This window comes from Ooceraea biroi, chromosome 9, assembly GCF_003672135.1.
Source record: "Ooceraea biroi isolate clonal line C1 chromosome 9, Obir_v5.4, whole genome shotgun sequence".
Taxonomy (NCBI): domain Eukaryota; kingdom Metazoa; phylum Arthropoda; class Insecta; order Hymenoptera; family Formicidae; genus Ooceraea; species Ooceraea biroi.
In genome coordinates this window covers 3,312,585-3,336,872 of record NC_039514.1, presented here as the reverse complement: position 1 = coordinate 3,336,872, position 24,288 = coordinate 3,312,585, and the positions used below count along the sequence as shown (strand labels likewise).

The following is a 24,288-nucleotide window of genomic DNA, read 5'->3' as shown; positions in this document are numbered from 1 at the left end:
TTGTGTTCTTACTTTTTAAATAAACTGCCAGTCTGGTCGTCAAGAGCTTTTAGTTATTAACAATTTATCTCATTACTTTGTTACTCATTGTTTCAGATATGAAAAATAATTTATTTTAGATACCTATATAATATTTTAAATATATAAACATATATATTTATATAATAATTTTTATATATTGTATATATTGTTTATATATATGTAGGTATATGTATATATTTATTATATAGATATGTTTAGTATATAGATATTTTTGCATTCTACATAACGATGCTCCCTTTGTTAAACTGGCGCAGTGACGGTATTGCTTCTTGCGGCGCTCGGCCGCTAGCACGCGCTTGGAGTGGGGAAAACGGCACCGTGATCCGGTCTCTGCTTATTATCCATTATAGCATTTATTACCATATTTTCTGCTTTAAAGTACGTTTTCAAATGTTTAAAATTAATTTATTCTTTCAAATATGCGACGTTCATATCATCACAGTGTCCAATAGATTTAATATGACACATGCATGCACCTACATATACATAAACCATCACAATACCAACAGCTATTACTGTCTCGAACTTGAAACTGTGAGAGTAGAAGGAAAATATGTTTAATATAAAATGCACGAAAGCAAGCATCGTATAAAGCAATATTTACTGATCAGGGTAATGTTAATTTACATAATATGTATTTTTGCTAGCTATTAAAAGTGCACATTATCTGCAGCAAGTATCCAACAGCGGAGGCAATCGATGAATATATGTATAATGTGGAATTATTAGACTAATAAAATTTTTCTTATTTTATCGTAAAAAATTTCAATAGCAATATGTACATTATATTTCTATAAGAAACGTTAAATCTTTAAGGGCAAGTTGGACGCGTCTGTATTACCGACGGAGTAAATAACTTTTTTAATAAATCTTTTTATTGGTTGCTCAGAATGAAAAATCCTTTTGCACGATATCAAAGACCTAATCTCGTGCTTTGTTTCATTCTTGGTCACGATTTCACATTCACAAAAGTTTTATAAACACTAATCTTTTTTACTACGCTTCTAAATTCACTTCTAAAAGCATCCTCATGTTCCTTCATTCTGTTCCGAGTTGGGAACCACCCTATTTTGTACGTACGAAATGTAAAATTGTTGTGGTCAGACAATAAGTCGAGAAGAAAACTGTAATTTTAAAACTTTTTCTCATTTTTTTCACATAAACTCCATTAGCCCCGTATTCATTACTGCCTATACTTTAATCATGGAAGGGAATCGTTAAAAGGATTTTTCATTCTATGCAATCAATAAAAAAATTAGTGTTCACAAATTTGGAGTAATACAGACGACTCCAGCTTCTCCTTAAATACACGATAAGTAATGCCAACACGATAGATTCTCGGCATATTATTCATTGATCGCTCATGGATTATAACAGATTACTAATAATAATAAGATGCAATAGATTCTCAAATCATTAAATTGAACGCGGAATATTGTGATCAGCTCTCTGTCTTGTTTATCGGACCTGATATTTTTGGACTGTTTCCTATAGATAAATTGAAAGACATCTTATATACAAAAGGATATCGATTACGACTGAAAATAAGAAAATAATAACAGATAATTATTGCTGCATCAAATTCCGATGTTATACGAAATGCGACTGAATCAACAATTAGAAAACAATTAGAAACTTTTACAGTTTTGCATTGATATCAAGAAATTATTTCAAACATCTGTGAATATCAATTTCTTCAGTTTCACATCTAATTGTTGAAATAAGATATTTTATCATTATTGAGTGTCAATAATCTTGTAACAATTTTATATCATAAATTGTACTTTTAGTAACCATTATTATAGAAAATAAAAATATAACAATCTATTAAAAAAAAAATCTTCAGACAGTATTCATGACCTGTTTCTATATTAATTGTCCTAAATATGAGTAAGGTATTTGTTAGCTAATCTGATAGCTATATTATCTAAAAGGTATACTTAAGACTATCTCATTATAAGAATGGACTATGAATACCGTCCTTTAGACCTCCGAAACAACTTTACTTAAAAAGGAAATATTACCAAACGCGGCAAACGCTTTTGCAACATATGATTTCTGCTAGATAAATTTATTCTTCCTATTCTCGTAGTTTCAAAAATCTTCAAGATGGTATTTATTCTTCAATTCCTTTCCCTTGTTCCTCCCCCCTTCCCGCTTTTCCCTGCTTTTGTATATGTGCACGTCTACATGTCTGTATATGCGCGCGCGTGTACAACCTTTTTTTAAGAGGATCCTGGAGTCGTCTGTATTAGCGACGGAATAAATGAGTTTTTTAATAGATCTTTTCATTGGTTGCGCAAAATGAAAAATCCTTTTGCACTATATCACGAACCTAATCTTGTGCTCTGTTTTACTCTTGATCACGATTTTAGAGATACACATGTTCTCAAAATTTTTATTCCAACCTATCTTTTTTACTACACTTCTGAAGTCTCTTTTAAAAGCTTCCTTATATTCTTTCCTTCTGTCTTCTTTGCAATTGGTTCTCATTTTGTACCTACAAACTGCGCACCTTATATATTATAAGCATATTATCATACGAGGCGAGCCATAAGTCGGTAACAAAACTGTAATTTTCGAAATTTGTTTCCATTTTTAGCATAAAGTTCAGTCAATTACAACGCATTTCTGTATGTATTGTAATTGTGGAAAAGGATTTGTTGTTCTATGTAGTCAAAAATAATTGTAGTTGGAATAAGGTTTATGGTAAAAAACAGACGACTCTACCGATCCCCTTAACAAATAAGTATGCATTATAAGTATACATGATAAACGTTATATTTAAAAAGAATGACTCCGAATATTGCTGAAGAAATAAATACGTAAATCTGTAAACAGAATACGTCGCATTATATCGTATTTCGCAATATTACATATAATAACAAAAATAGAGAGAAAACAGAAAGAAAGGAAGGGTAACGAAGCCTCTTGTTTGCTTTCCCGAATATATGAAGAATTGATTTGTGTCTAATGAAAGTTACTTTGATCTCAAACTGTAAGTGGGTGAGGACAATGTCGAAACAGTCGTCGGTGTACATGGAGGAGTGGAGGTCTCATTCGTGGTAGAAGCATTCGTCTCGCTTTTGTAACAAATATTAGTGTATTCTCTACCCAACTGAAGCGATTTCTGAAAGAAATCAGACATGAATAATTAAATCCACAGATTGTATACTACAGATTACTATCTAGCCGATGAGTTACCTGTTCTGCTTGCATCCGCTGAGACACAGTTCCAATGTGATGCAAAACAGCAAGATAAACGAATTTGTATTGTGCTTCCGTCTGGACCATACCTGATCTTTGCGAGCGCACTCGCTGTATTGTGCGTTGAATATCAATTTCACAGTCCAGTCCTAAACAAAAATAATCAAGCGATATTTAGCATTGCACAAGGTGATCCATTTAATCAATGTACTTGTATTTCGTCGATAGCGAGGTATTAAAAACGCTTTTGCGTTTTTAATAAGATTTCGAAAGGATATGTTTCTGATAACAAAAACCTTTTATTCAATTTTGATTAGTGAAAAATTGTAATGTGATTTCGGATAAACGTGCTAAAGTCATCAATCATAAAGATCAACACTACTGAAATTTGATTTAAAGATAAAAAATGAGATTTAATTTTTTTAAACTAGATTTTTTAAATATTACTTGTATATCATAGTATGTGAAAGTAGTAGATTAATCTATAGAAATAAATTAATTCTATTTTTTAAATTACTGTCAGCCACATTAATTTAAACTAATTTTCTAATAAGTTATAACAATGATCGTTCTAACTTTTATTATATATCAATTGCTTACCGTGACGTTTAATTTGATCTAAAATCATGTCGATAACAATGAATGTGCCAGTCCTACCAATTCCGGCACTACAGTGAACAAGAATCGGTCCTATAGACAGTGTAGTTTGGTTATTCGAGGCCAAAGATGCAGCAATCGATTCTTGCCTGGCATTTACGTCATGCAAAAAATTCAATACACATCCAGGATCCGCCGGAACACCATGATCAGGCCATGCCTATTAAATGCATAATATATCGCTAATTGCATAATGATCAGAAGGAAATTGTTTTGTAGACCATCAATATGATAATAATAATCAAATTATTTCGGCAAAATAGATAAACAAAAAATAAAAGATAAAATATTGTTTGCTTAAAAGAAAAATTCGTGCAGCATTGTACAATAGTTTTTATGTTTATTTACTCAGATACGTTACTTGAAAGTGATAATGGTAAATCCTTCTGGATTCGGAAAAGTTTGGTTTGGTTCCTTGCAGGAGAAACTCTCGTAGTGTATAATCAGCGGTCGAAGTCCGCGTTACAGCGCGCACTTTCCACTCGTTACCATATTCGGCGGTTTCGCCTTCTTCCGGCCAATAACGCGCACACTTATTCTAAAGAAGAAAGCAAACCCGCTCGGCTTAGTTTACCTGCAAACGATAGTTTGTATACCTATTTGTAGAATTCACGTACTTTCCCCCTTTCTATCTCTTTCGTGGTCATGACGATCACCCGTGTGTTTTCCTGATAGACCATGTGCCAAAAATCTTGTACGGTATTTGGAAGACAACCCTGGGTAGCTACGTAATACTTGCCAAGTGATCCGGCATCGCTACTGCTACCACCGCTTGTCCCATTACCTTCTTCGTTCTGCGGAACAATATTATTTCAAGTAAACAATACATTTATAAGATACATTTTTAATAAAATAAAATTAGTACCGTATTGTCATTGTAAAAAAATTAGAAAAAATGCATTATAAAATACTAAACTCTTTGTTATTGTTACTGAATATCTTAAGAAAAAATAATTTTTAAAAGTACTTGATTTAATTCTAATATAAATTTTAGAAACATTATAATAGAAAGTTATAAAAGTATTACCTTTATGTAGTTAGCGTTGATATAATCGGTTCCAGGAACATTGGGATCTACATCCTTTAATCGTACCCTCGTGTGATCAAACGGTAAAATATTTTTATAACGATTTTTTGCACGATTTTCCGGACGCAGACCTTCCTTTCTTGAAAACAAATGCCGGCATTCCAACTGCTGTAACGATTCGAATTCCTCCCAAAAGCCAGCTTTTCCCTTGCCACGACCTACCCCGCTCTCATTATTTCCAGTAGCGCCGTTCCAACAACCATTGGAACAGCCATTTTCTTTTAATTTCACCGTTTTCTGTAGCTGTCTGACTCTACTTTCAATGCCACTAGCGTTAATGCGCGTAGCGTTGAACGGTTGTCTGCAAATGATTCATGACACTTGTATGGACATTGTGCTTTGCACGTGTACAAAAACATGCAAAATAATATAAAATATATTTTCCAACGCGAATCTTAGAACATAAGCTTAAAATAGACAAACTAATGCAACTTATGATGCACAAGGTCTTTACCGAAGTCGAACAACGCTTCCGCTTGTTTCCACCATTGGATTTTTCTTATAATGATCGATCAGAACACTCAGACTGTCAAACTTGTGACCGCCACCTACATCATATTTGTTATCCTGCAATGGGATAAATAATTCATATATTTGCTTTACATCACAATGTACACACGCGCGCGCGCACGCGCGCGCCGACGCGTGTATCTTACATAAGTGTGCAAATTAATTCGGTGCTTTTTTTCTTTGAAGAAATTGAGCCTTTATTTACTGTTTTTTTGAGAGATGATTCGTCAGCTACCTGATAGATGGAATAGTAGAAAATAATGGCGAATATTTCAAAGATTAATGTTTATTATTTTTTTATAATAAAAGCTTAATTTCTTCAAAAAAGCATCAAATTATTTTGCACATTTAATATTATTACACTATATAAAAATGCTTTTATATATTAGGTCAGTCAAAAAGTTTGATTGTTAATTTGTCAAATCAATTTACATGAATAATAATATTAATAATAATATCAATTAAATATTATTATCATTAATATTAAATTAATATTAATAATGCCTCTATCATAAACAAAATATTTTGATATCAAACATTTGTTTTTCAAACAGGCATTTCTTTTCGTACGTGTTTGCTCACAAATGTCACATATAAAATATTACCAACCTGACATCGTATCATAACATGTGTGATGCGGTCGTCAGTGCGTACAGACAGCACAAAATCGCCAGGTTTACTTTGGGACTCTCGCACTAAAAAGGATCCATTTATTCCACGTTCTAGCATCAACCGTTCCGCTTCTTTCGCTGACAAGTGACCATGGAACCACCTTTAATAATATTTTACCATTACCATGCTAAATACAATATTAACAAATAGAGTACAATAACAGATATTACACAAAAACACTAGCTCGTTTACACTAAAATCTGGCATGTACCTTTCGGTTGTAGGATCGGCACAATTAAGGGGATACTTCAGCTCAATAATCTCGCCGTTCTTCTCGCGCAATTGTCCACCGTTTTCCATATAAAATTGGACCAACTCTGAGAGCGTGGCAAATTTTTCACCACCATAAAGATCATAGAAGTCTCCTGTATTTTGTATTTTAATATGAGTCACCTCGCCATTCCGTCTGAAGATGAAAGTAGTCACTGTTACGTGTCGATACATTTACATGACTTAGTATTAACTTGTGTAACAATATCTCTCTTTCTCTCTCTGTACCATGTGGACATAAATCTATGGCATTTACCTGACAGATAACGTAAAGTCACCAGGATTTGAAGAACTAGGACGTGCTAGGAATGAGCTGTCATGTCCTCGTTCCATTAACAGACGCTCTGCTTCTAAACCCGTAATATTGGGATGGAACCATCTGTAATTAAAGCATTAATGTCACTTGAATAACATATGAGCAGGTTTGTAATTGATAGTACTATTATTTACGAATATCATCTTCCCGAGACTTGGCAGAATGATCACACATAAAGAACAATTTAGAAAAACACTGAAGTGTTCAAACACCACGTGTCGATTGCAAAATAGTTGGAAACGAGAGCGAGGAGCAGCAATATCATACCAAAAATGGTAATAAGCGCATAAATGCCGCGCCCTGTACGGTTAACGATGACAATCTATTTTTGAGCGAGCGCGCTCGATTACTCACAAGTACAGGCAACGCTCTTTGTTCTTGCGATTAACAATTTCAACGTGCGACGAAGGGACAATTGACATCCAAAACGATTCAGTGCGACAAAGCGTACTCGAGACTTATCGGAATAATTGACGAGTTATTAATATCGTGCGCCTAATTGAATGTCCGATTGCACTTAAACGCACAATATTTATTCGAGCCATAGAATAGACTGAGCCAGGAATGTTATTGGAGAGAAGCAAGAGGATAGAAATGCAAATCGCAACAGTTATCTCACGATATTGTAAACACTACGTTACGCGTCCCCCGCTCGAGAGACGTGACGAAACACGCCTCACCTGCGAGATGCCATATCGCAATTATTCCAGCAGCTTTTACGATCCACCGGCTCGCTATTAATGATTCATAACGTAGGCTCGAAGCGCGCACGATCCGTCTCGCGCTTGATCGCGCAACACGTTACGATCGAGCCTGAGAACAGACGTCAAATCGAAGACGATGCTACCACCGTCGCCGTCGTTCTCCCCGTCTTTGACATATCCAGCTTGCGCGAAAACAAAAAAGTAGCCGTCTGTTGGTGATGGACGAAGTGCCATAGAGCAATGCGAGTTTAGAGGCTGAACTGGGTTGAACTTATCATGCATCCTCAAATTTGTTCCTCTTCGCTGCGTTTCTCAACTAGTCCAATAAGTTAGAGTGAAAGAAAGTATATTTGTTTCACTCTAACTTTTTGCACTGGTTCAGAAGTGCAGCGAAAAAGAACAAACTTGTAAACATATTACCGCATTCGTAATACATGGGTTTTATCAACGACATATATAAATAGACCATTGAACTATAACCTAACTGGAATGAGCGCCAAGCCGCCATTGCCGTTTAGTGAGAAAGAAGGACAGTAATACCCATTCTCGTGTCGTCTTTGTCTAAACGGCAATGGCGGCTACAGGTTGGGAAAGGACAGCTATACCCTGCTTTCACCCTCTCTTTCTAAACGGGTCACGTGACCCGAGAACAATAGCAGTGCTCATTCCAGTTAGGATATAGTTCAATGAAATAGACCAAGCATTCCCTCAAAAACGTGAAAGCAGAAGTTAAGGCCCAAGGTCGGTAGATGGAGGAACTAGCGAAGTAAGGTCCTCGCATCCACTTCACACGATTTGACCCGAAAATGGCGGCGAAATGTAGGTTATTCTCGTTTTATGCGGGATACATAAGTAAGAACGGTAAAGTATTTTCGCATAAATGCAGGTTTTGGCAAAACAACCTAGCATTTTTGTTTCACAACACTCTGTTCACTTTGTTGTCGACTTTGCCTGCTGACTGACATACACATCAAACACATGTATATATCATGATACTACGTGTACATACATACGTACACACATACGCGCTGTCCCGAAAATGGCGGTCATGCGAGGACCTTACTTCGCCAGTTCCTCCATCTACCGACCTTGTTAAGGCCTAAACACACAAAATTCCGTAAGACGTAACGTAAGGATTCGACCAATCGCGTTGCTCGATTCGGTTACGGACGGCCGAATCGAGCAACGCGATTGGTCGAATCCTTACGTTACGTCTTACGGAATTTTGTGTGTTTAGGCCTTTAGCAGCGAGACTGAGTGAGAGAGCTGCTTTGCGTCTACTACTCTCTCACTTCGATGTACAGTCATAGGCACAGAGGTTGCGACACTTTTTTTTACCTGAATTTATGAACACACAATCAAATTCAGGATGCGAATCACTGTGACGCGCACACGTAACTGTTACACATGTGTACGCAAATTTGACAACTTCATGATCGTTCATCGAGTAGGCGAAGAGTGAGAGAGCAGTAGACGCAAAGCAGCTTTCTCTCTCAATCTCGCTGCCAACTTCCGATTAGAATCTGCTGGGCTGCGTTCATGAGAGGTGTCATGGGCCGCTTTAAGGTGGTCATGAAAGATAGAGGTGCCCTCTGAGAAAGTGGACATGAACTACAAGTCAATGTGCATTTTCTCAGAGATAAATGTGCACGATTTTCGGTTATGTTGCGTGCTATGTGCAGGAAATGTCGGTAACGACACAGTTATATGAGAGCGATCGAGAAGATAAGAACGAGCGAGACAGTAATAGCCATGGTGTAAGTATACAAGGTGAAGCATTGCGCATAATGGCGGACAGAACCAATCAGAAGTGGTCCAAAATGAAAGCGGGGATTCGAATGAAATGGTTTTAATAAAATGAAAAAGTTATTTGCCAAATGAAAACAATTGTATTTATAAATGATGGATATCTCAAGGACAACAACATACAATTGAAAATAAACTGTTAAAATATAAAACAAAAACAAAACATCTTATAATAATATGTTAATAAAACTCTGTCATAAAACATAGAACCTTATATTAATATGTTGCAAATGTGTTTAGTCTGTCTAGTTTGGTGTGTTTTTTACTTGAGTTATTAATTTTTATATCTTTATTTAATTTTCGTAAGCATATACGTTCGTGTACGCACCAAACATGCAACAACCTTTTTTGGAAAACTATTATTTGTTTTCATGCATACAATTTGGGTCAATTTATCAAAAATTACACTAAAAATTTAAAATGCCGACCTGTGTTGTAAAGAATTGCAAAAATCGGACAGATGTTCTTTTTCAACAAAAAGTTAAATTTTACTCTTTTCCGAAAGATCCAGATGTAAGAATAAAATGGTTAGAGGCTTGTCAGAGAAATAAAGATTGTACGATAAAACATGGTATGGTATTAAGTAATTACCTCCGAGAAGTTAGCCGGGCAACTTTTACTTTTTTAATTTTTGACTTTACGAATCGTTTATTGGTCGTTTGTTGGTTATTGTTGGCCTAATTAAAAGGTTTGTTGGCTAATACTTTTTTTTTAAATAAAAGAAAATTGTGTAGAAAGTTAGCCGGACGAAACTTATTTTTTTACCATTTGCGGCTTAATCGATGCGCAATCGTTTGTTGGTCACAGATAAACTAATTAAAACGTTTGTTGGTTTATCTGTCTTGAAAAAAAAATAAAAAACTTATGTTCACTCCCGACTCCGTGAAACGGTGGCGTCATCTGCGCAGATCAGATGCGCAGCCGTATGTAGCACATCTTTATCTTTATACGTCTATGATGAAATTTTTACATTGCTTTTTATTAATCCCTTTGATCGTTAATAAGGAATCAAATATTGATATCAGAACGTACATTACCAACAAATTTTATGAAATGGAGAAAAGATTGAGGAAAAGAAACGAAATGGAAGCTAATACCAATCAGAAACTGGATACTATCTTGAGTAAACTTGAAATACAGCTAAATTAAAAATATAAAAATGTCTCTAATTAAACTTTTATTTCAAGTGGACGAGACACAACAGAATAACAGAATTATGATATAAAAGCAATATGTATATCTATTGATTATTTAGTAAGATTTGTAATATGTTATATATGACAAGTTCCTCTTAGTGTGATGATATTGATTTATATAATAAAAAAGTACAGTAATTTTAAGAAGATACAAAGTTCATTTTTTAGTTTTGTATATTTTTTAGATTATAATTCTCAAGTATATATGGACATTCATACATTTTATTTATTACCATATTTAAATCTTGTATCTAAAGCATTGCACAACTTCACAAGTTAACATTCGAACATTTTTAACTTATATATTATCAATTCAATTTGCCTCAAAATATCGAGTTAGGCAAAAAATTGTGTTCGATTTTCAATATTCATGATGATGCCACATGTAATACACAGGCAACGATATTGATAATGTCTACTTCGTAGAAAATGACTAATCATAAATAATGATTATATGAAAAAGTGATTACTTGATTGATGAATAGTTTGCTTTTATTGAGTGCAGTAAAATTTGACGCAAAAATCGAACTTTTTGACTGACTCTATATTTATATGATTATAATAATCTGCATAAAATATTGCTTCAAAAATATATATGTATATGTGATAGTATGTAAAACTGATAAGTTATGAGCAAAGTTGTTTTAAATGATTATAAAATACTGTAAACAAAAATCTAAAACGTGAAACGATTATTTTAAAATCATTGTTTCTACATTTAATGTATTTAAGCTTTAAAGTATAATATTATAGACGTTGTCGAAGTAGTATGTAACAAGAAAGTACGAAAAAATATGCAATAATTATATGAATTAAGAAAAATGTGATTAGCAGTAATTCAATGAAACGACAGCCTCTTAATCTGGTCCTCCTTAGGAGGATTCCAAGAATGCAGTTGTTTCCGCTACAATCTTATCATGCCGTCCCAGCCTCTTCTGCTGTATTTTATATATTTTGGAGGTGTCCTCGGATGTTCTCGTGTACGTTTCTCTCTGAAATAAAAGTCGATAAATAAATCAATGGTATTTCACCTTAAACACAAGTGATCTACAGAATCCTGAACACTTACTTAGGCACCAACTCGATGTATCTGTCATACCCAATAGTATTCTTTCCATAATCTATTTCTTTCTGCCTGCGTGTCAATACAACTGAATCCGTTTCACGCTCTATATGCTTTTTACCATTATCTGAAGAGTTTCTGGAGTTAGAGCTTAAGTCAATGGAATAACTTCAAATTTTCCATTTTAATATACTTTTTTTTTAGTTGTTTCTTTCATTTAGTTTTACTAGTTAAATTAATTTTAAGAAATTTCCTTATCTTCAGGAATATAAAATGGAAAAGAGTTTTGCGACACATAGCCATTCCGTGAGCATACGCAGTGTTTCCAATAGTAAATATTACTTAGCTTCTGCTGGAGCTGATGAGACAGTATGCCTGTACGACATGCGTTATAGGAGAGGGTGTGGCAAATTGATACATCATAACGGTAGGTAAAATGTTTCCACACTCGTGACAAATGAATTCACGCTCGATCTGATATTTCAATAGAAATTAATTTTCTCTTTACAGATACTATTAATTGCATTGCGTTCACTCCGGAGAACTCGCATCTGTTTACGTGTAGTAACGATGGCAGTATAGCTGCCATTCGTTGCGGCAATTGGCAGACCAAGAAACACTGGCCGAAAGCACATAAAGGTTCGGCTGTCAACACCTTGGCTATTCATCCAACAGGAAAGTTGGCATTGTCCACTGGAACTGACGGTGTGCTGAGAACGTGGAATCTGATTAAAGGCAGGTAAGCTTATGCTATTAACTTAGTACCAAAATTGAAGTTTGACGCAAGGTACGTCACGATTATCAAATGGAGTCCAAACGGCGAGAAATATCTATTAGGTGTCAATCTCAAGATATATTTGTATTCGGTGGAATCGGCTAGGATAGAAAAAGAAATTAAATTCGACTCCAAAGTGATTTGCGCGGAATTTTTAAAAGACAACTTGATCGCAGTCGGTCTCGAAAACGAGCAAATCAAGTTTTGTGATCTCAAAGCGGCTCAGATAATGGACACAACAGCACATGACATGAGAGTGAAATGTATCGCGCATACGAACGATTTGTTGGTTAGTGCATCCAGCTCTGGAGAAATCAAACTTTGGAGATACAACAAGCATGGTTTGAATATCCTGCAAACCGTTAATTGTGGCGCCAGGATTACTTGCCTTTCTTTGGCACAAGCTTGCCGGAATCTAACGCAAGAGACAGAAGTCAAGTTAGAGGAAGAGAACGAAGTAAGAAAGGAGAGCAAGCTCAGACTGAAGCAACAAGTCATTGTTGACTATGCCGATGACTGGGAAGTGTGACGCATTTTTGGTTATGGGTCTTCATTGCAGTGCGCTTTTTAAAACTCAATATTATATTTCGAAGAATAGATAAATAATAAATTAAATATATCGGGAATTTCCTGACATTTTATCTTAAAACTCTTCTTAATCTATTCTTAGATCTACGCCGACGGGATTTGTCAGTCAAATGCAATAATCGTTTTTGCGTGCAATAGATCGCGTTTGAATAATAAAATAATAGAGGATTACTGACCATCTAGCATACGTTTAGCCAGGAAGATCGATAGAAAAACTAATATTCAATATTATTATTATTATCATTATTATTAATTATATTTCTTGACTTTTCTTATCTCTCTCCTTGTTTATTAATTTATAGATTTTTATATATACATTTATTACAATTATTTATTAAGACTTCAATCATTGGATAATTATTGTATATAATAATTGTATATTTGTACAGTGATTTCAATAAAATTGTATTTTAATAAAAAGTAAATATTTAATAAAACCTTTTCATAGTATTTTTATAGTATTGTTAAGTATATATCTCTTTTTACTTGTATCGATTTAAATTAGAGCCCGCGCACAACCAGCAATATAGCGATCTTTTAGTCATCAGATCAAAGGTGCTGACACCGTGAGCCTACCGTTCTTTCTTAAACCTTGTGTCCACGATGCTAGAAATCGATCCGAGAATTGTATAGCCAATCAACTTGCAGCTTTTATGGAAGAGCTGCAAGTTGATTGGCCACACATTTCGCGGAGCGAGATTTCGGATCGATTTCTAGCACCGTGGACACAGGGCTTTATACTGTGGTATCAGTCTGCCTTCTACATTTACTGAGCAATAGAGATAGACTGATGCTGAGAGCGCGAAAACGTGCAACGCAGCCACAGTAATCATATCAGTTATGTGTCATACTGTCGTGACGAGGATGACGTCCTGCTCATCCTCTGTCTGAAAAGATACTCTTTCCTCAACCACTCTACTACAAATTGCACCTTTTGAAATCGCGTATCTTGAAAGTCTGTACCGATTTCGAGACTTAACATTAATACTTCTTTTTACGACTTAATATTTCAACCGGGCCTAATCTGTCACAAAAAATACGATTATTTCCTACGTACGTACTTCATTTTTTAATCATTGACGCTTGTTGAAACACTTACACATGCTTCTATAACATAGATAACGTTACGCTGAGATATTGAGCTCTTAAGGTGTGGTTCAGAACAGAAATTTTGATATAAACATGCATGACGCTAGAGTTTGTATAATAGAATACTATTATCATTGCTTTCTTAATGCGAGCGCTAATTTCATCGAAAGCGATGTTTTTACTTGTTACTGCATTATTCTCGTTGCATCTGAACGTGGCCCGTTATTATAATTACTATTGTTATAAGTTTAAAATAAAAAGTTCATGTTCTATTAAAGGAAAGATTACCTGTAAAGGTAAAACAAAAGAAAGCTGAATATGGATATCGATAATCAAAGTGAGAACGAAGAAATTAAGAAGAATTCTTCCAAGGACGTGAATAACAGGTATTGTACATGATGTATATTTTAAGTACTGTAATTTATTAACTTAAAATATTGGTGAGCTATAAGAAATAAGCTACCAAAATGTTTATGTTCACAGCACAATTAAAATAACAATTAAAATTATAATTAATAATTATATATTTATTACTTCTTATTCTTGAAGTCAGATGTAGTTATATCTTCGTAAGTTAATTAATAATATTTAAGGAATGCTTTAAGATTAGTGTGCTTGTGCAATTAATTATTTATTTACACTTGAACTTTTACGTCATAGTAACATAGTTTCCTTATGTGTATCATTAACAATAGCAGAATACATTGAAATTACCATTAACCACTAGAAGACATGCTTTTTATCATTTACAGTAAATAATTGTGAAATAAAGCGGAAGCAAAATGATAAATAATGTTGTCTAGAATATTTAGGTACTTAGCATACTGTAAAACACAAACAACGCATGTACTTACACTGCATTCTGCACAATTCTTTTTGTTTGTATTTACCAAATGTTCCATGATCATTCTTTGTTATAATCATTAATAACATATTTAAGTAATAGCTACAGCTATTTTATTAGTTGATATAATTTTATATGTTATTATAAGAAAATACAAATTATGAGAGTTCATATATGTATTCATATAAATTCATTGAAAGACAACATGAATAATAAGCAATTTGCAATAAAACTATTTAGAAAATGGACATTTTTGATGTTTCTTTTTTCTATAAATTAATACTATTATCTTTTTATAATTAATTAAATTAATTTAATAGGAAAAACTTCATATTCTTTGATATTTTCAGCGTCTTACAGAAGGAAGATGAAGACGCAGCCCAATCCATGAATATTACACCAGTACAAGCGATTGTTCACCATCATAAATCAAGCTCATCTTGTCGAAGAGAAAAACATACCGAAAGAAGAAATCACAGCAATGAGAAGGAACGCAAATCGCATCAGCATGAATGCAAAGACAGGTACAGAGACGAGTATAAACATCACAGACATATTGAAGAGAACTTAGAAGAGTTTGTGCATGTATCTCAGCAACAAATTAGTTCTTATCAAGAAAATGAACAGTTTTTATCGCGTCTATACACATCAAAACAAAAGTTTTTAAAAGAATATAGACGGCTCTACCTTGGAACAACAAAAGCCGAAGAGCTTTATCTCCTGATTTTAACAAAACTAAAAAAGGCCATATCAGAGGGTAATATTAATAACTTCAAACAATTAAGCAATTTAATTGATTATACAAAAGATGTAGAAGACCAAATAACTTTGAGGAATTATTATGTTCATGATAATAATCCTATTAAAAATACTAATGTAGTCATCTTAGCTTGTAAACACAACAAACTAGAACTTCTAGAGTGTCTATTTGACAGTGATAATAGAGTCTTAAATAATTTATCTATTAATATCACAAGAACTAATATATTACCAGATGACAGAGATGAAGAATGTCATAATGCGTTTTATTATGCTATACGTTCAGGTAACGTTGAGCTTCTTAATACCCTAATCAGTAAATGGCCGGGTAATTATTTTGCTGTTCATTTGGGAGAGTTGGATACAATTCTTTCAAAAACTTATGAAGAATTGAAATTGAAGAATGTGTTCTTGTCAGACAAAATGGAAATTGTTGTTGAAAATAAGTTAATAGATCTCCGTTTCTTCTCTAACGCCTCAAGACGGGACCAAAGATTCAGGACTGATCTTAATAATATCAGAGAACGAATTGAATTAGTGCTACAAAACATTAGCTTACTAAAGAGAGATTACTTAAATGCAGAAAAAGTAGATGAAAGATTTTTATTTGTAGCAAAGTTTATTGCAGCAAATATTCATATATTAAAACGGCAGTTAAAATCAACTTATAATAGGTTACCTTGGGAAGAAATAGAATTCTGTTTAGTCAGTTTTATTTCTTCTCACATAAAACGACAAGAACTTAATCTATTCTATTGTTCTACATTGAATAAAAGCAAAATATTAAATTATTTAGAAACTTTTGCGAAGAAAGTTGAAAAATATATTATAGAAGGGAATAGTGTACATATTGATACAATTGCTGATCCTCCAAACATAAAACGTGAAAAAGTTATTGCAGAGATTATTAACAGTTACCCTCAATTCGAAGAATTGTATAACGATTATCAACAAATTAGAGATATTCAGTCTTTAAAGAAAATAAGTGATCATGTAAAGTTAGCATTATCAGTTAATTGTAAAGAAAGAGAAGGCCAGTTAATTATTACAAGGGTTTTACAAGTTATTGGTGAGCATTTAAAAAATACTTTAGAGTCTCCTAAGTTATCTAATACTACAAGTGAGCTTTTGTTGCTATCATTACCAAAATATACAAGAAACATAATTATAGATTTACGCAATTCGTTATCACATGCTTATTCACTCTTCAAGAGAACAGAGATAGAGGAAAATAAAGATGTTAATTTCTTTATAGGTATTCAAAATGATATTAAAAAAGTTGGTGATGTAATTACTGATATTTTTTACAACAAAAAAATTAAATTAATCAGAATACTGTTAAAAAAGATAATTGAAAGTGACAATTTCGGTGAAATAAAAGAAGTTGTTGAAGTATTTGCTACTGTTGAAATCGACAAAATGATTTCGGAAAATACAAATTTCAAAATGATGGAACACGAGAAGCTTGAAAATCTTATTAAAGAATTGAGCGATAATATAACTGATAAGACAACTTATGAAAAGGAGTTGTTCAATAACATTAATAACATAATTAATCTTGCAGATATCCAATCAGAAAACATTACAAGTAATTACATTACAGGATTTGCATTATTAAAGAGCTTAAGCACTTGCTTTGAAAACATGATCGACCACAATATTATTAGAGGAATAAAATTCTATGCTAACCAAACATTAGAGAAGTGGACTTTAAAAATAAAACCTCATAATCTACAAGAAATTGCAACGTTATCACTGAAAATTTTTCATAGTGTTAGGTCAAGAATACAAGATCAAAACTTCGATAAAGTGAACAAATTACTTTTGGAAATTTGTTTTATTGTTGAATTTGGAACGGACGACATTAAATGGATTAAAAAATTCAAGAGCGAGTTAAATAAAAAAGCTTTTTTTATTCCTACATATAAACAAGGGAAGACTTACAATATTACACAAGAAAAATATAATAACCACCTTGCACTGAAACTATGTGAACTGAAAAATATTTTAAACAATAATTTATTAATTAATGGCCAATTAACTGAAACATTCCCTATTTATAAAAACGATAAAAAATTACAAGGAGTAGTAGAAATGCTTGTTTTGGATATAATGTCAATTTTGGAGCTAAAGAATTCCCTGGAAAATAATCTACTTTTTTTAGATGAAAATACTCCTTTATTACATGGAAAATGTTTACGTAATCATCTAGCACATGATAACGCATTAGTTGGTATATTATTATCTGCACCTTCAAAAGCAATTATTTTAAACGCTCACAAACTTGTTGAAGAAAATAAGAATAAGAAATTAATAAGAAATAACAAAAAAATGGGCAAGTTAGTGAGTGATGATCCTTCCAAATTGAGAGAGAAATACGATCAAGGCTTAGGTACCATTACCAATCAGAAAAGACTGTTCGATGCTTTGCAAGAAGGAAATTTCGAAAGCTTAAAAGATTGCCTCAGAGAAGGAGCAGATATCAATGCTAGAAATGTTGATTTATGGACCACATGGCATTTTGCTGCTAAGGGACCTAGTCTTGAAGTTATAAAATTTCTTCTTGACCAAAATTTAAGCCTTAATGTTAAGGATGTTAATGGCCAAAGCCCACTGCACATTGCTGCTGCACATGGAAGGACAAATATTGTGGATTTCTTCGTAAAAAAAGCAGGTTTATATGTTGATGATACAGATAATAAGAACAAAACACCGCTTCACATAGCAGCTCAAAATGGTCACAAGGATACTGTCGAGATTCTATTAGCAAATGAAGCTAATACTATTAACCAAGATGTACCCGGTCTTTCACCTTTACACTATGCAATAAGAAACAATCATATTGACGTTGCGAAGATTCTGCTAGCAAGAGACAGAAATGTTGACATTAATGAGATTATGGGTGGCTATACTCCATTGCATGAAGCTGCAGAACATGGTCACTTGGAGTTAGTTAATTTTTTACTTGAATATGGAGCAAATAGTAACGCTAGAAATGATAGAGATTGGACACCAATACATGGAGCAGCTCTCAACGGCCATTTGGAAATAGTAAACGTTTTAATTTCGGAGGGAGCTGATGTTAACGCTAAAGTCCTCGATGGTTGTACACCATTACATTATGCAGTAGAAACCAGTCGCGAGAAGATAGCTAGCATTCTATTGAAACATGGAGCTAATGTTAATGCCGTTGACAAAACATATAATAATACAGCTTTACACTATGCGGCAAAAGATGGGCATGAGGGAATCGTTAAGACTTTACTGAAACATAAAGCTAATGCTAGTGTTAAGACCGTTGGAGGTATAACTCCATTACATTTGGCAGTACACAGTGGCCACTTGGAAATAGTAACTATTCTCCTGAAACATGGTGTTAACATTCATGCTAAAGATAAAAATAATAATACACCATTACATTATGCAGTAAATAGTGCTCATATGGAAGTTGTTGAACATTTAATAAAAAATGGAGCAGAAGTTAATGCTAAAAATTGTATTGATAAAACACCACTACACGTAGCTGCTCTGAACGGGAATTATAGTATTATTGATCTTCTGATAAAAAATAAAGCCGAAGTTAATGCTCAAGACATTCACGGTAATACACCCATACATGAAGCTGCCACGAATGGTAACATAGATGTTATTGATCTTCTGATAAAAAACAAAATTGATGTTAATGTTAGAACCCATAACGACGTTACACCTTTGCATCTAGCTGCCCTAAAGAACCGTATAGATGCTATTGTTTTTCTAATAAAAAGTGGCGCCGCAGTCAATGCTAGAGCTAATTATGGTGTTACACCGTTACATTCAGCTGTTCTAGAAGGACACAAAAATGTTGTGGAACTCTTAATAAAACATACAGCTGAAGTTGATGCAAGAGCTATTGCAGATGGTACATTATTACATATGGCTGTGGAAGCAGGTCATACAGAAATCGTTAAGATATTGGTAGCAAACGGAGCTAATATTAATACCAAGCATACCAATCGAACGCCATTACTTTCAGCAATTAAAAATAATAACAAAGAAATCGCTGAAATTCTTATAGCAAATGGAGCTGATGTTGACGAAGAAGATAGTGGACCTTTATTTCTAGCGGTGCTTGCAGGCTATAAAGATATTGTAGAAATGTTGTTAAAAAACGCAGCTCGCGTTAACATAAGAGGTCTTGAAAACGCTACTCCATTACATCTAGCTGCCACAAGAGGTCATAAGGAAATAGTGAACGCTTTGATAAAAAGTGGAGCTGATATTGATGCCATAACTATCACTGATGTAACATCATTATATGTTGCAGTACAAGAAGGTCATAAGGAAATTGTTGAGATTTTGATAGCAAATGGAGCTAATGTTAACGTTAAATCTACCGATGGAACAACACTGTTACATACAGCAGCCGGAAATGGACACAGTAATGTTGTACAAGTCTTACTAAATAGTAAAGTAAATATTAATATTAAAGATAATAAGAATAGAACATCGTTAGAATTGGCAGTGGCACATGGTCATTTAGAAGTGGTTAAAACATTATTTCAGTACCAGAAAATAGATATGAATACTAAGGGTAACGATAATTGGACAATATTGCACATTGCTTCACAAGAAAGTAATCTGGATATGGTGAAGTACTTAGTAGATAATGGATCTGACATAAATGCTAAAAATGCCTCTGGCTCAAAGCCCATGCACATTGCAGCTAGAGAAGGTCATAAAGATACTGTAGAGTTTTTCCTTAGTAAGGGATTAAATATTAACGATCCTGGTGCAGTTAATCAGACATTATTGCACTATGCTGCAATGAAGGGTCATTTAGCAGTTGTGGAGTACTTAATAGCGCAAGGTGCTGATGTTAATTCTCAAGATAAAAATGGCGTAAGTCCTATGCACCTTGCTGCTACTTTCGGCTATAAAAATGTAATAGAAGTTTTATTAAAAAATGGAGCAATTTATAATGTTGTTGACAAATTGTGTAGGAAACCGTTAATAATGTCTAGTGACAAAACCGTTATCACCTTATTAGCATCAACTGAGAACTTATTTAAGGCTATACAACATAATAATGTTTTAGAAGTTGAGACTGAGATCAAAATGGGTGCGTTTGTTAATACCAAAAATGCTAATGGTGGCACACCACTGCATTATGCTGCATGGAAAGGCAGTAATAGAATTGTTAATCTTTTGTTACAAAATAGAGCTAATTCCAATGCAGTTGGTAAGAAGGGCTTTACTCCTCTACATTATGCTGCAAAGTTCTCTCACTTAAAAGTTGTAAAGGCCTTATTAGCTAATGGCGCGGTATATAATGCTGTCACTGACGATGATAAAACGCCATTAAATTTTACTGTAGATAAAGATATAATTAGAATATTTCAATTATTGAGTGACTCATTTAAAAACATTAACAATGATAACTCTAAAGTTATTAATGATCTTAATAAAATAAAGGATGTTGATACAATAAAAGCCATCATGGGTGCTCGTAATAGAGAAAACAAAACGCTAGTAGTTGCTGCGATGCATAGTAACTTTTCGAAACTTGAACAATTGAAACAGATATCACAAGGTGATATATCCTCCCAGATCGAAATAGCTTTAGCACTCATGAGTCAGACCAATTATCAAGCTGCCTTAAATATTTTCAGAAGTGCATTTGAAAAGAGAAAAGAAATACTAGGACTCGATAATCCTGGCACCTTAGATATTCAGGTACATATGGGTAAAGCATTATACGTACAAGGATGTTACCAAGAAGCTTTAAATACATTTGAGGAAATTTTCCAGAAACGGAAAGAAGTCCTGGGTTTAAATCATACAGACACTTTAAGTACAAGAAGTATAATTGCTCTAGTGCTGCATAGATTAGGAAAAAACGAGGAAGCTTATAATATTTATCAAGAAGTTTATCAAAAACAAAAAGAGATATTAGGATCGAATCACTCAGATACTTTAGATACTCAGTTTCATATGGCACTAGTATTGGATGCACTAGAAAAATACGAAGAAGCCTTAAATATCAATAGGATAGTTTTTGAAAGAAGAAAGAACATGTCAGGTGCGACAAACGCAGCGAATGCTGTGCGTGCTCAAAATAATATAGCGATGGTATTGTGTAATCAGGGTAATTATGCAGAGGCATTGGAGATTTATAAAGACGTTTACGAAATGAAAAAAGTAATTTTCGGTGTTACGCATTCTGATACTTTGAGGACATTACATAACATGGCCGGAGTACTGGTCAAACAAGAGAAATATCAGGAAGCCTTGAAAGCTCATCAAGAAGTTTTAGATATCCAAAAAAACGTTTTAGGACCAAATCATTTTGATACCCTAAATACTCAGTATAATATGGCAAATGTACTTTTTGTTCAAGGCAAATGGATTGGTGCATTAAAAGCTTACAAAGAATGTTTGGATCAAAGAAAAGCAGTGTTTGGAGCAACTCATCCTAGTGTTTTGAATATTGTACAACAGATAGAAGTAATTAAAGTGATATTTAAACTTCAGGGCAGTAGCGAATCGGAAATCTTGCAACATCTGCAAAAAGAAATTAACATTGCTGCTAATAATGGTGATGTACAAACTGTGCAACGTCTATTAAAAGGTGGAGCTAGTGCCAATGAGAAAGACATTGATGGAAGAACACCACTACATTACGCTATTGGCAATAGACAGATAGGTGTTGTGAACGTCTTACTAAAAAGCGGAGCTGATGTTACTCAAGGTACTAATAAAGGTAATACACCACTACACACAGCTACTTCTAAAGGTTATAAAGAAATTGTCGAAGTTTTGTTACAACATGTGAGTCGTAATAAATTAAATGACTTTATTAATGCTAAAACCGCTGCTAGCGGCAGTACGTCACTTCACGTTGCAGCCAGTAATGGGTACTTAGAGATTGTCAAATCTTTACTGAAGCATGGTGCAACCTATAATATTGAGAATAAAGAAGGTAAGATACCTCTTGATCTTTCCAAATACCAGAGTGTTACTGATTTGCTGCAACTGGTTGAAGAGTTATTTAAAGATGCAAAAAAGGGTAATATTGAAATTATTAGCAAGTTAAAAGCAGTAAACGCAGATGAGTTCGTAGCTGCAATGTATACTCGTAATGATCAAGGAAATACGCTGTTACAAGTTACTATATCTAATAAACACATGAATATTACGAGTAAAATGTTAGAAATGCTAACACTGTCAGATCAAAATTTATGTTAAAATATTAGAGAGAGTCAAAGAGTTTAAATGACATGGAAGTATTTATGTAGATCCTTCCTCAATAACAATAACTGTGGACTAGAAAAATCATGAAAGTACAGGTCAACAACTTCTTTTTTTTGCATGAATTGCCAATATTTTAAATTAAAACTCGATCGCTTCTTAACAAATTTCGGTATACATCACTTACTATAAAAGACATATCATGTTGTATCTTTCATGTGATTGAAGAAAACCCTTCTAGGTAAGACAAGTTCCTAATGAAACTTAATTAACACTCTGACTCGTTTCTTATACAATTTAAGAAAACTTACGTAGTGATTCGAAAATAAAATGCCAACATGCGTACTTGTGTATTGTGTGCGTGTGTGTTTGAGGGAATTTTTATCTTTGGGTGTTTTTTACGAGTTTGTTTTATGCTTGTTTTAATGTATGTTGTATTTATTAATATTAAAAATTCAGGACTATAGTTTTAGATGTTCTCAAGAGTCATAATTTTATAGTATGAAGGTTTTTTGTATGTAATAGGTTTATTGTTATAATATTATGGATAAACGTTTGAGTCTTTATATTTAACCTAAGTTATCTTTATATATTATTATTTATGGTTTATTTTTGAAGGACAAATAGATTTTTTAATTTAGCAACAATAATTTAAATAAAAAAATGTAGAATATTTGATGGTAAATAAGTTACAATTTATTAATCTGTGATTTTTTCATTAAATAAAAAAAGATACGTGGTTTAAATTAATTTATATTACTTAGTTAAAGTTTAATTAAACTACGTATATAAATTGTTCATTCTTATAAAATTATATTGTCTGTATGATTGTAAAAATAAGTAAGGAAAGTTGTAACAAAGGAAACATATTTGAAAATGTATTTAGATAAGTTTTTATTTCACTTTTATTAATATGAAATATTTTATTTACATTCAAAGAGTTATTATTTAAGTTAAGTTAAATTAATAAGTTACATAAAGTTGTATGTACGTAAATGTATGTAGTAAAGTAGTAAATGTATGTTGTTTTATTAGTTGTTAGTATAGAGTTTTAGTAGCTTTATAAAAGTAATATAAAATTTAAAATGTTTTAGCAACATAAGTAAAAATTTATTTTTAATGATATAATGAAATTTATTTTTTATGATAATGTAAAAAAATTAATAAACAGTGAAAAGAAAATTTGGTTTATTTTGTATCAAGATTTGTACAATTGTATAATTTTTATTAAATAAATATATCTTTTTAAATAAATCTCGAAATTAGAAAACTGCTAAAATAGTTTTAGTAGATTGATCAAAAAATCATCACCTTTTGGTCAATCCAATAGATTGCATACTTCATATAGTTTACATGAAAAAAATTCGTTTACACATCATCATGTAGACAATTTATGTAGACGTAATTTTGAAATCTATGACAACGCTGGTCAAATTTGCAGGTGTCTTCAGTGCATCTAAAAGTCATAAATAA

General features: G+C 33.1%; 5 protein-coding genes across 7 annotated transcripts in view; 3 read left to right on the top strand and 2 right to left on the bottom strand.

Annotated features, from left to right (window-relative positions):
• Positions 1-626: 626 nt before the first annotated feature.
• Positions 627-7,632, bottom strand: LOC105283745 (tyrosine-protein phosphatase corkscrew). Of its 2 annotated transcripts, none has more exons than XM_011346771.3 (11): positions 7,442-7,632; positions 6,702-6,824; positions 6,387-6,581; positions 6,113-6,275; positions 5,448-5,560; positions 4,934-5,294; positions 4,524-4,700; positions 4,268-4,444; positions 3,850-4,066; positions 3,247-3,398; positions 627-3,172 (listed from the first exon to the last, which is right to left on the bottom strand). In XM_011346771.3, the coding sequence occupies exons 1-11, from the start codon at positions 7,453-7,455 to the stop codon at positions 3,023-3,025; spliced, it is 1,842 nt and encodes a 613-aa protein (XP_011345073.1). In that variant the 5' UTR covers positions 7,456-7,632; the 3' UTR covers positions 627-3,022. The 2 variants fall into 2 exon arrangements, with proteins under 2 accessions (XP_011345073.1, XP_011345067.1); XM_011346765.2 differs by lacking the exon at positions 7,442-7,632 and adding an exon at positions 7,116-7,402.
• Positions 7,633-10,566: 2,934 nt separating this feature from the next.
• On the bottom strand, positions 10,567-11,700 carry LOC105283760 (histone RNA hairpin-binding protein-like; the record flags this gene model as incomplete). The annotated part of the gene is given in 2 exon segments (XM_011346796.2): positions 10,567-11,459; positions 11,537-11,700. Coding segments are annotated over 2 exon segments (318 nt in total), but the record flags the coding sequence as incomplete, so codon positions are not given.
• Positions 11,700-13,004, top strand: LOC105283693 (p21-activated protein kinase-interacting protein 1-like). The gene is given in 2 exon segments (XM_011346669.3): positions 11,700-11,957; positions 12,041-13,004. Coding segments are annotated over 2 exon segments (948 nt in total). The 5' UTR covers positions 11,700-11,803; the 3' UTR covers positions 12,835-13,004.
• A 1,256-nt stretch (positions 13,005-14,260) lies between these two features.
• Positions 14,261-23,388, top strand: LOC105283666. 2 transcript variants are annotated; one of them, XM_026972720.1, is made up of 3 exons: positions 14,261-14,368; positions 15,177-21,300; positions 21,376-23,388. In XM_026972720.1, exons 1-3 carry the CDS (start codon positions 14,301-14,303, stop codon positions 22,810-22,812), a joined length of 7,629 nt encoding a protein of 2,542 aa, XP_026828521.1. In that variant the 5' UTR covers positions 14,261-14,300; the 3' UTR covers positions 22,813-23,388. The 2 variants fall into 2 exon arrangements, with proteins under 2 accessions (XP_026828521.1, XP_026828520.1); XM_026972719.1 differs by having other exon boundaries at positions 15,177-23,388.
• LOC105286418 overlaps positions 15,268-24,288 on the top strand; it is a 109,526-nt gene continuing 100,505 nt past the window's right edge. The window contains exon 1 of the mRNA XM_026972721.1: positions 15,268-15,350. Within this exon, the coding sequence (XP_026828522.1) occupies positions 15,308-15,350 (43 nt within the window). The 5' untranslated portion in view covers positions 15,268-15,307. The remainder of the gene's footprint in view (positions 15,351-24,288) is intronic.

Coding starts and splice junctions, on each gene's coding strand:
- LOC105283666 (XM_026972719.1), top strand. CDS start 14,301: ATGGATATCGATAATCAAAGTGAGAACGAAGAAATTAAGAAGAATTCT. Junction 14,369..15,176: donor TCCAAGGACGTGAATAACAG/GTATTGTACATG, acceptor TGATATTTTCAG/CGTCTTACAGAAGGAAGATG.
- LOC105283745 (XM_011346765.2), bottom strand. CDS start 7,183: ATGTCAATTGTCCCTTCGTCGCACGTTGAAATTGTTAATCGCAAGAAC. Junction 6,582..6,701: donor GACTTTACGTTATCTGTCAG/GTAAATGCCATA, acceptor TTTCATCTTCAG/ACGGAATGGCGAGGTGACTC. Junction 5,561..6,112: donor ATGTTATGATACGATGTCAG/GTTGGTAATATT, acceptor ATCCCATTGCAG/GATAACAAATATGATGTAGG.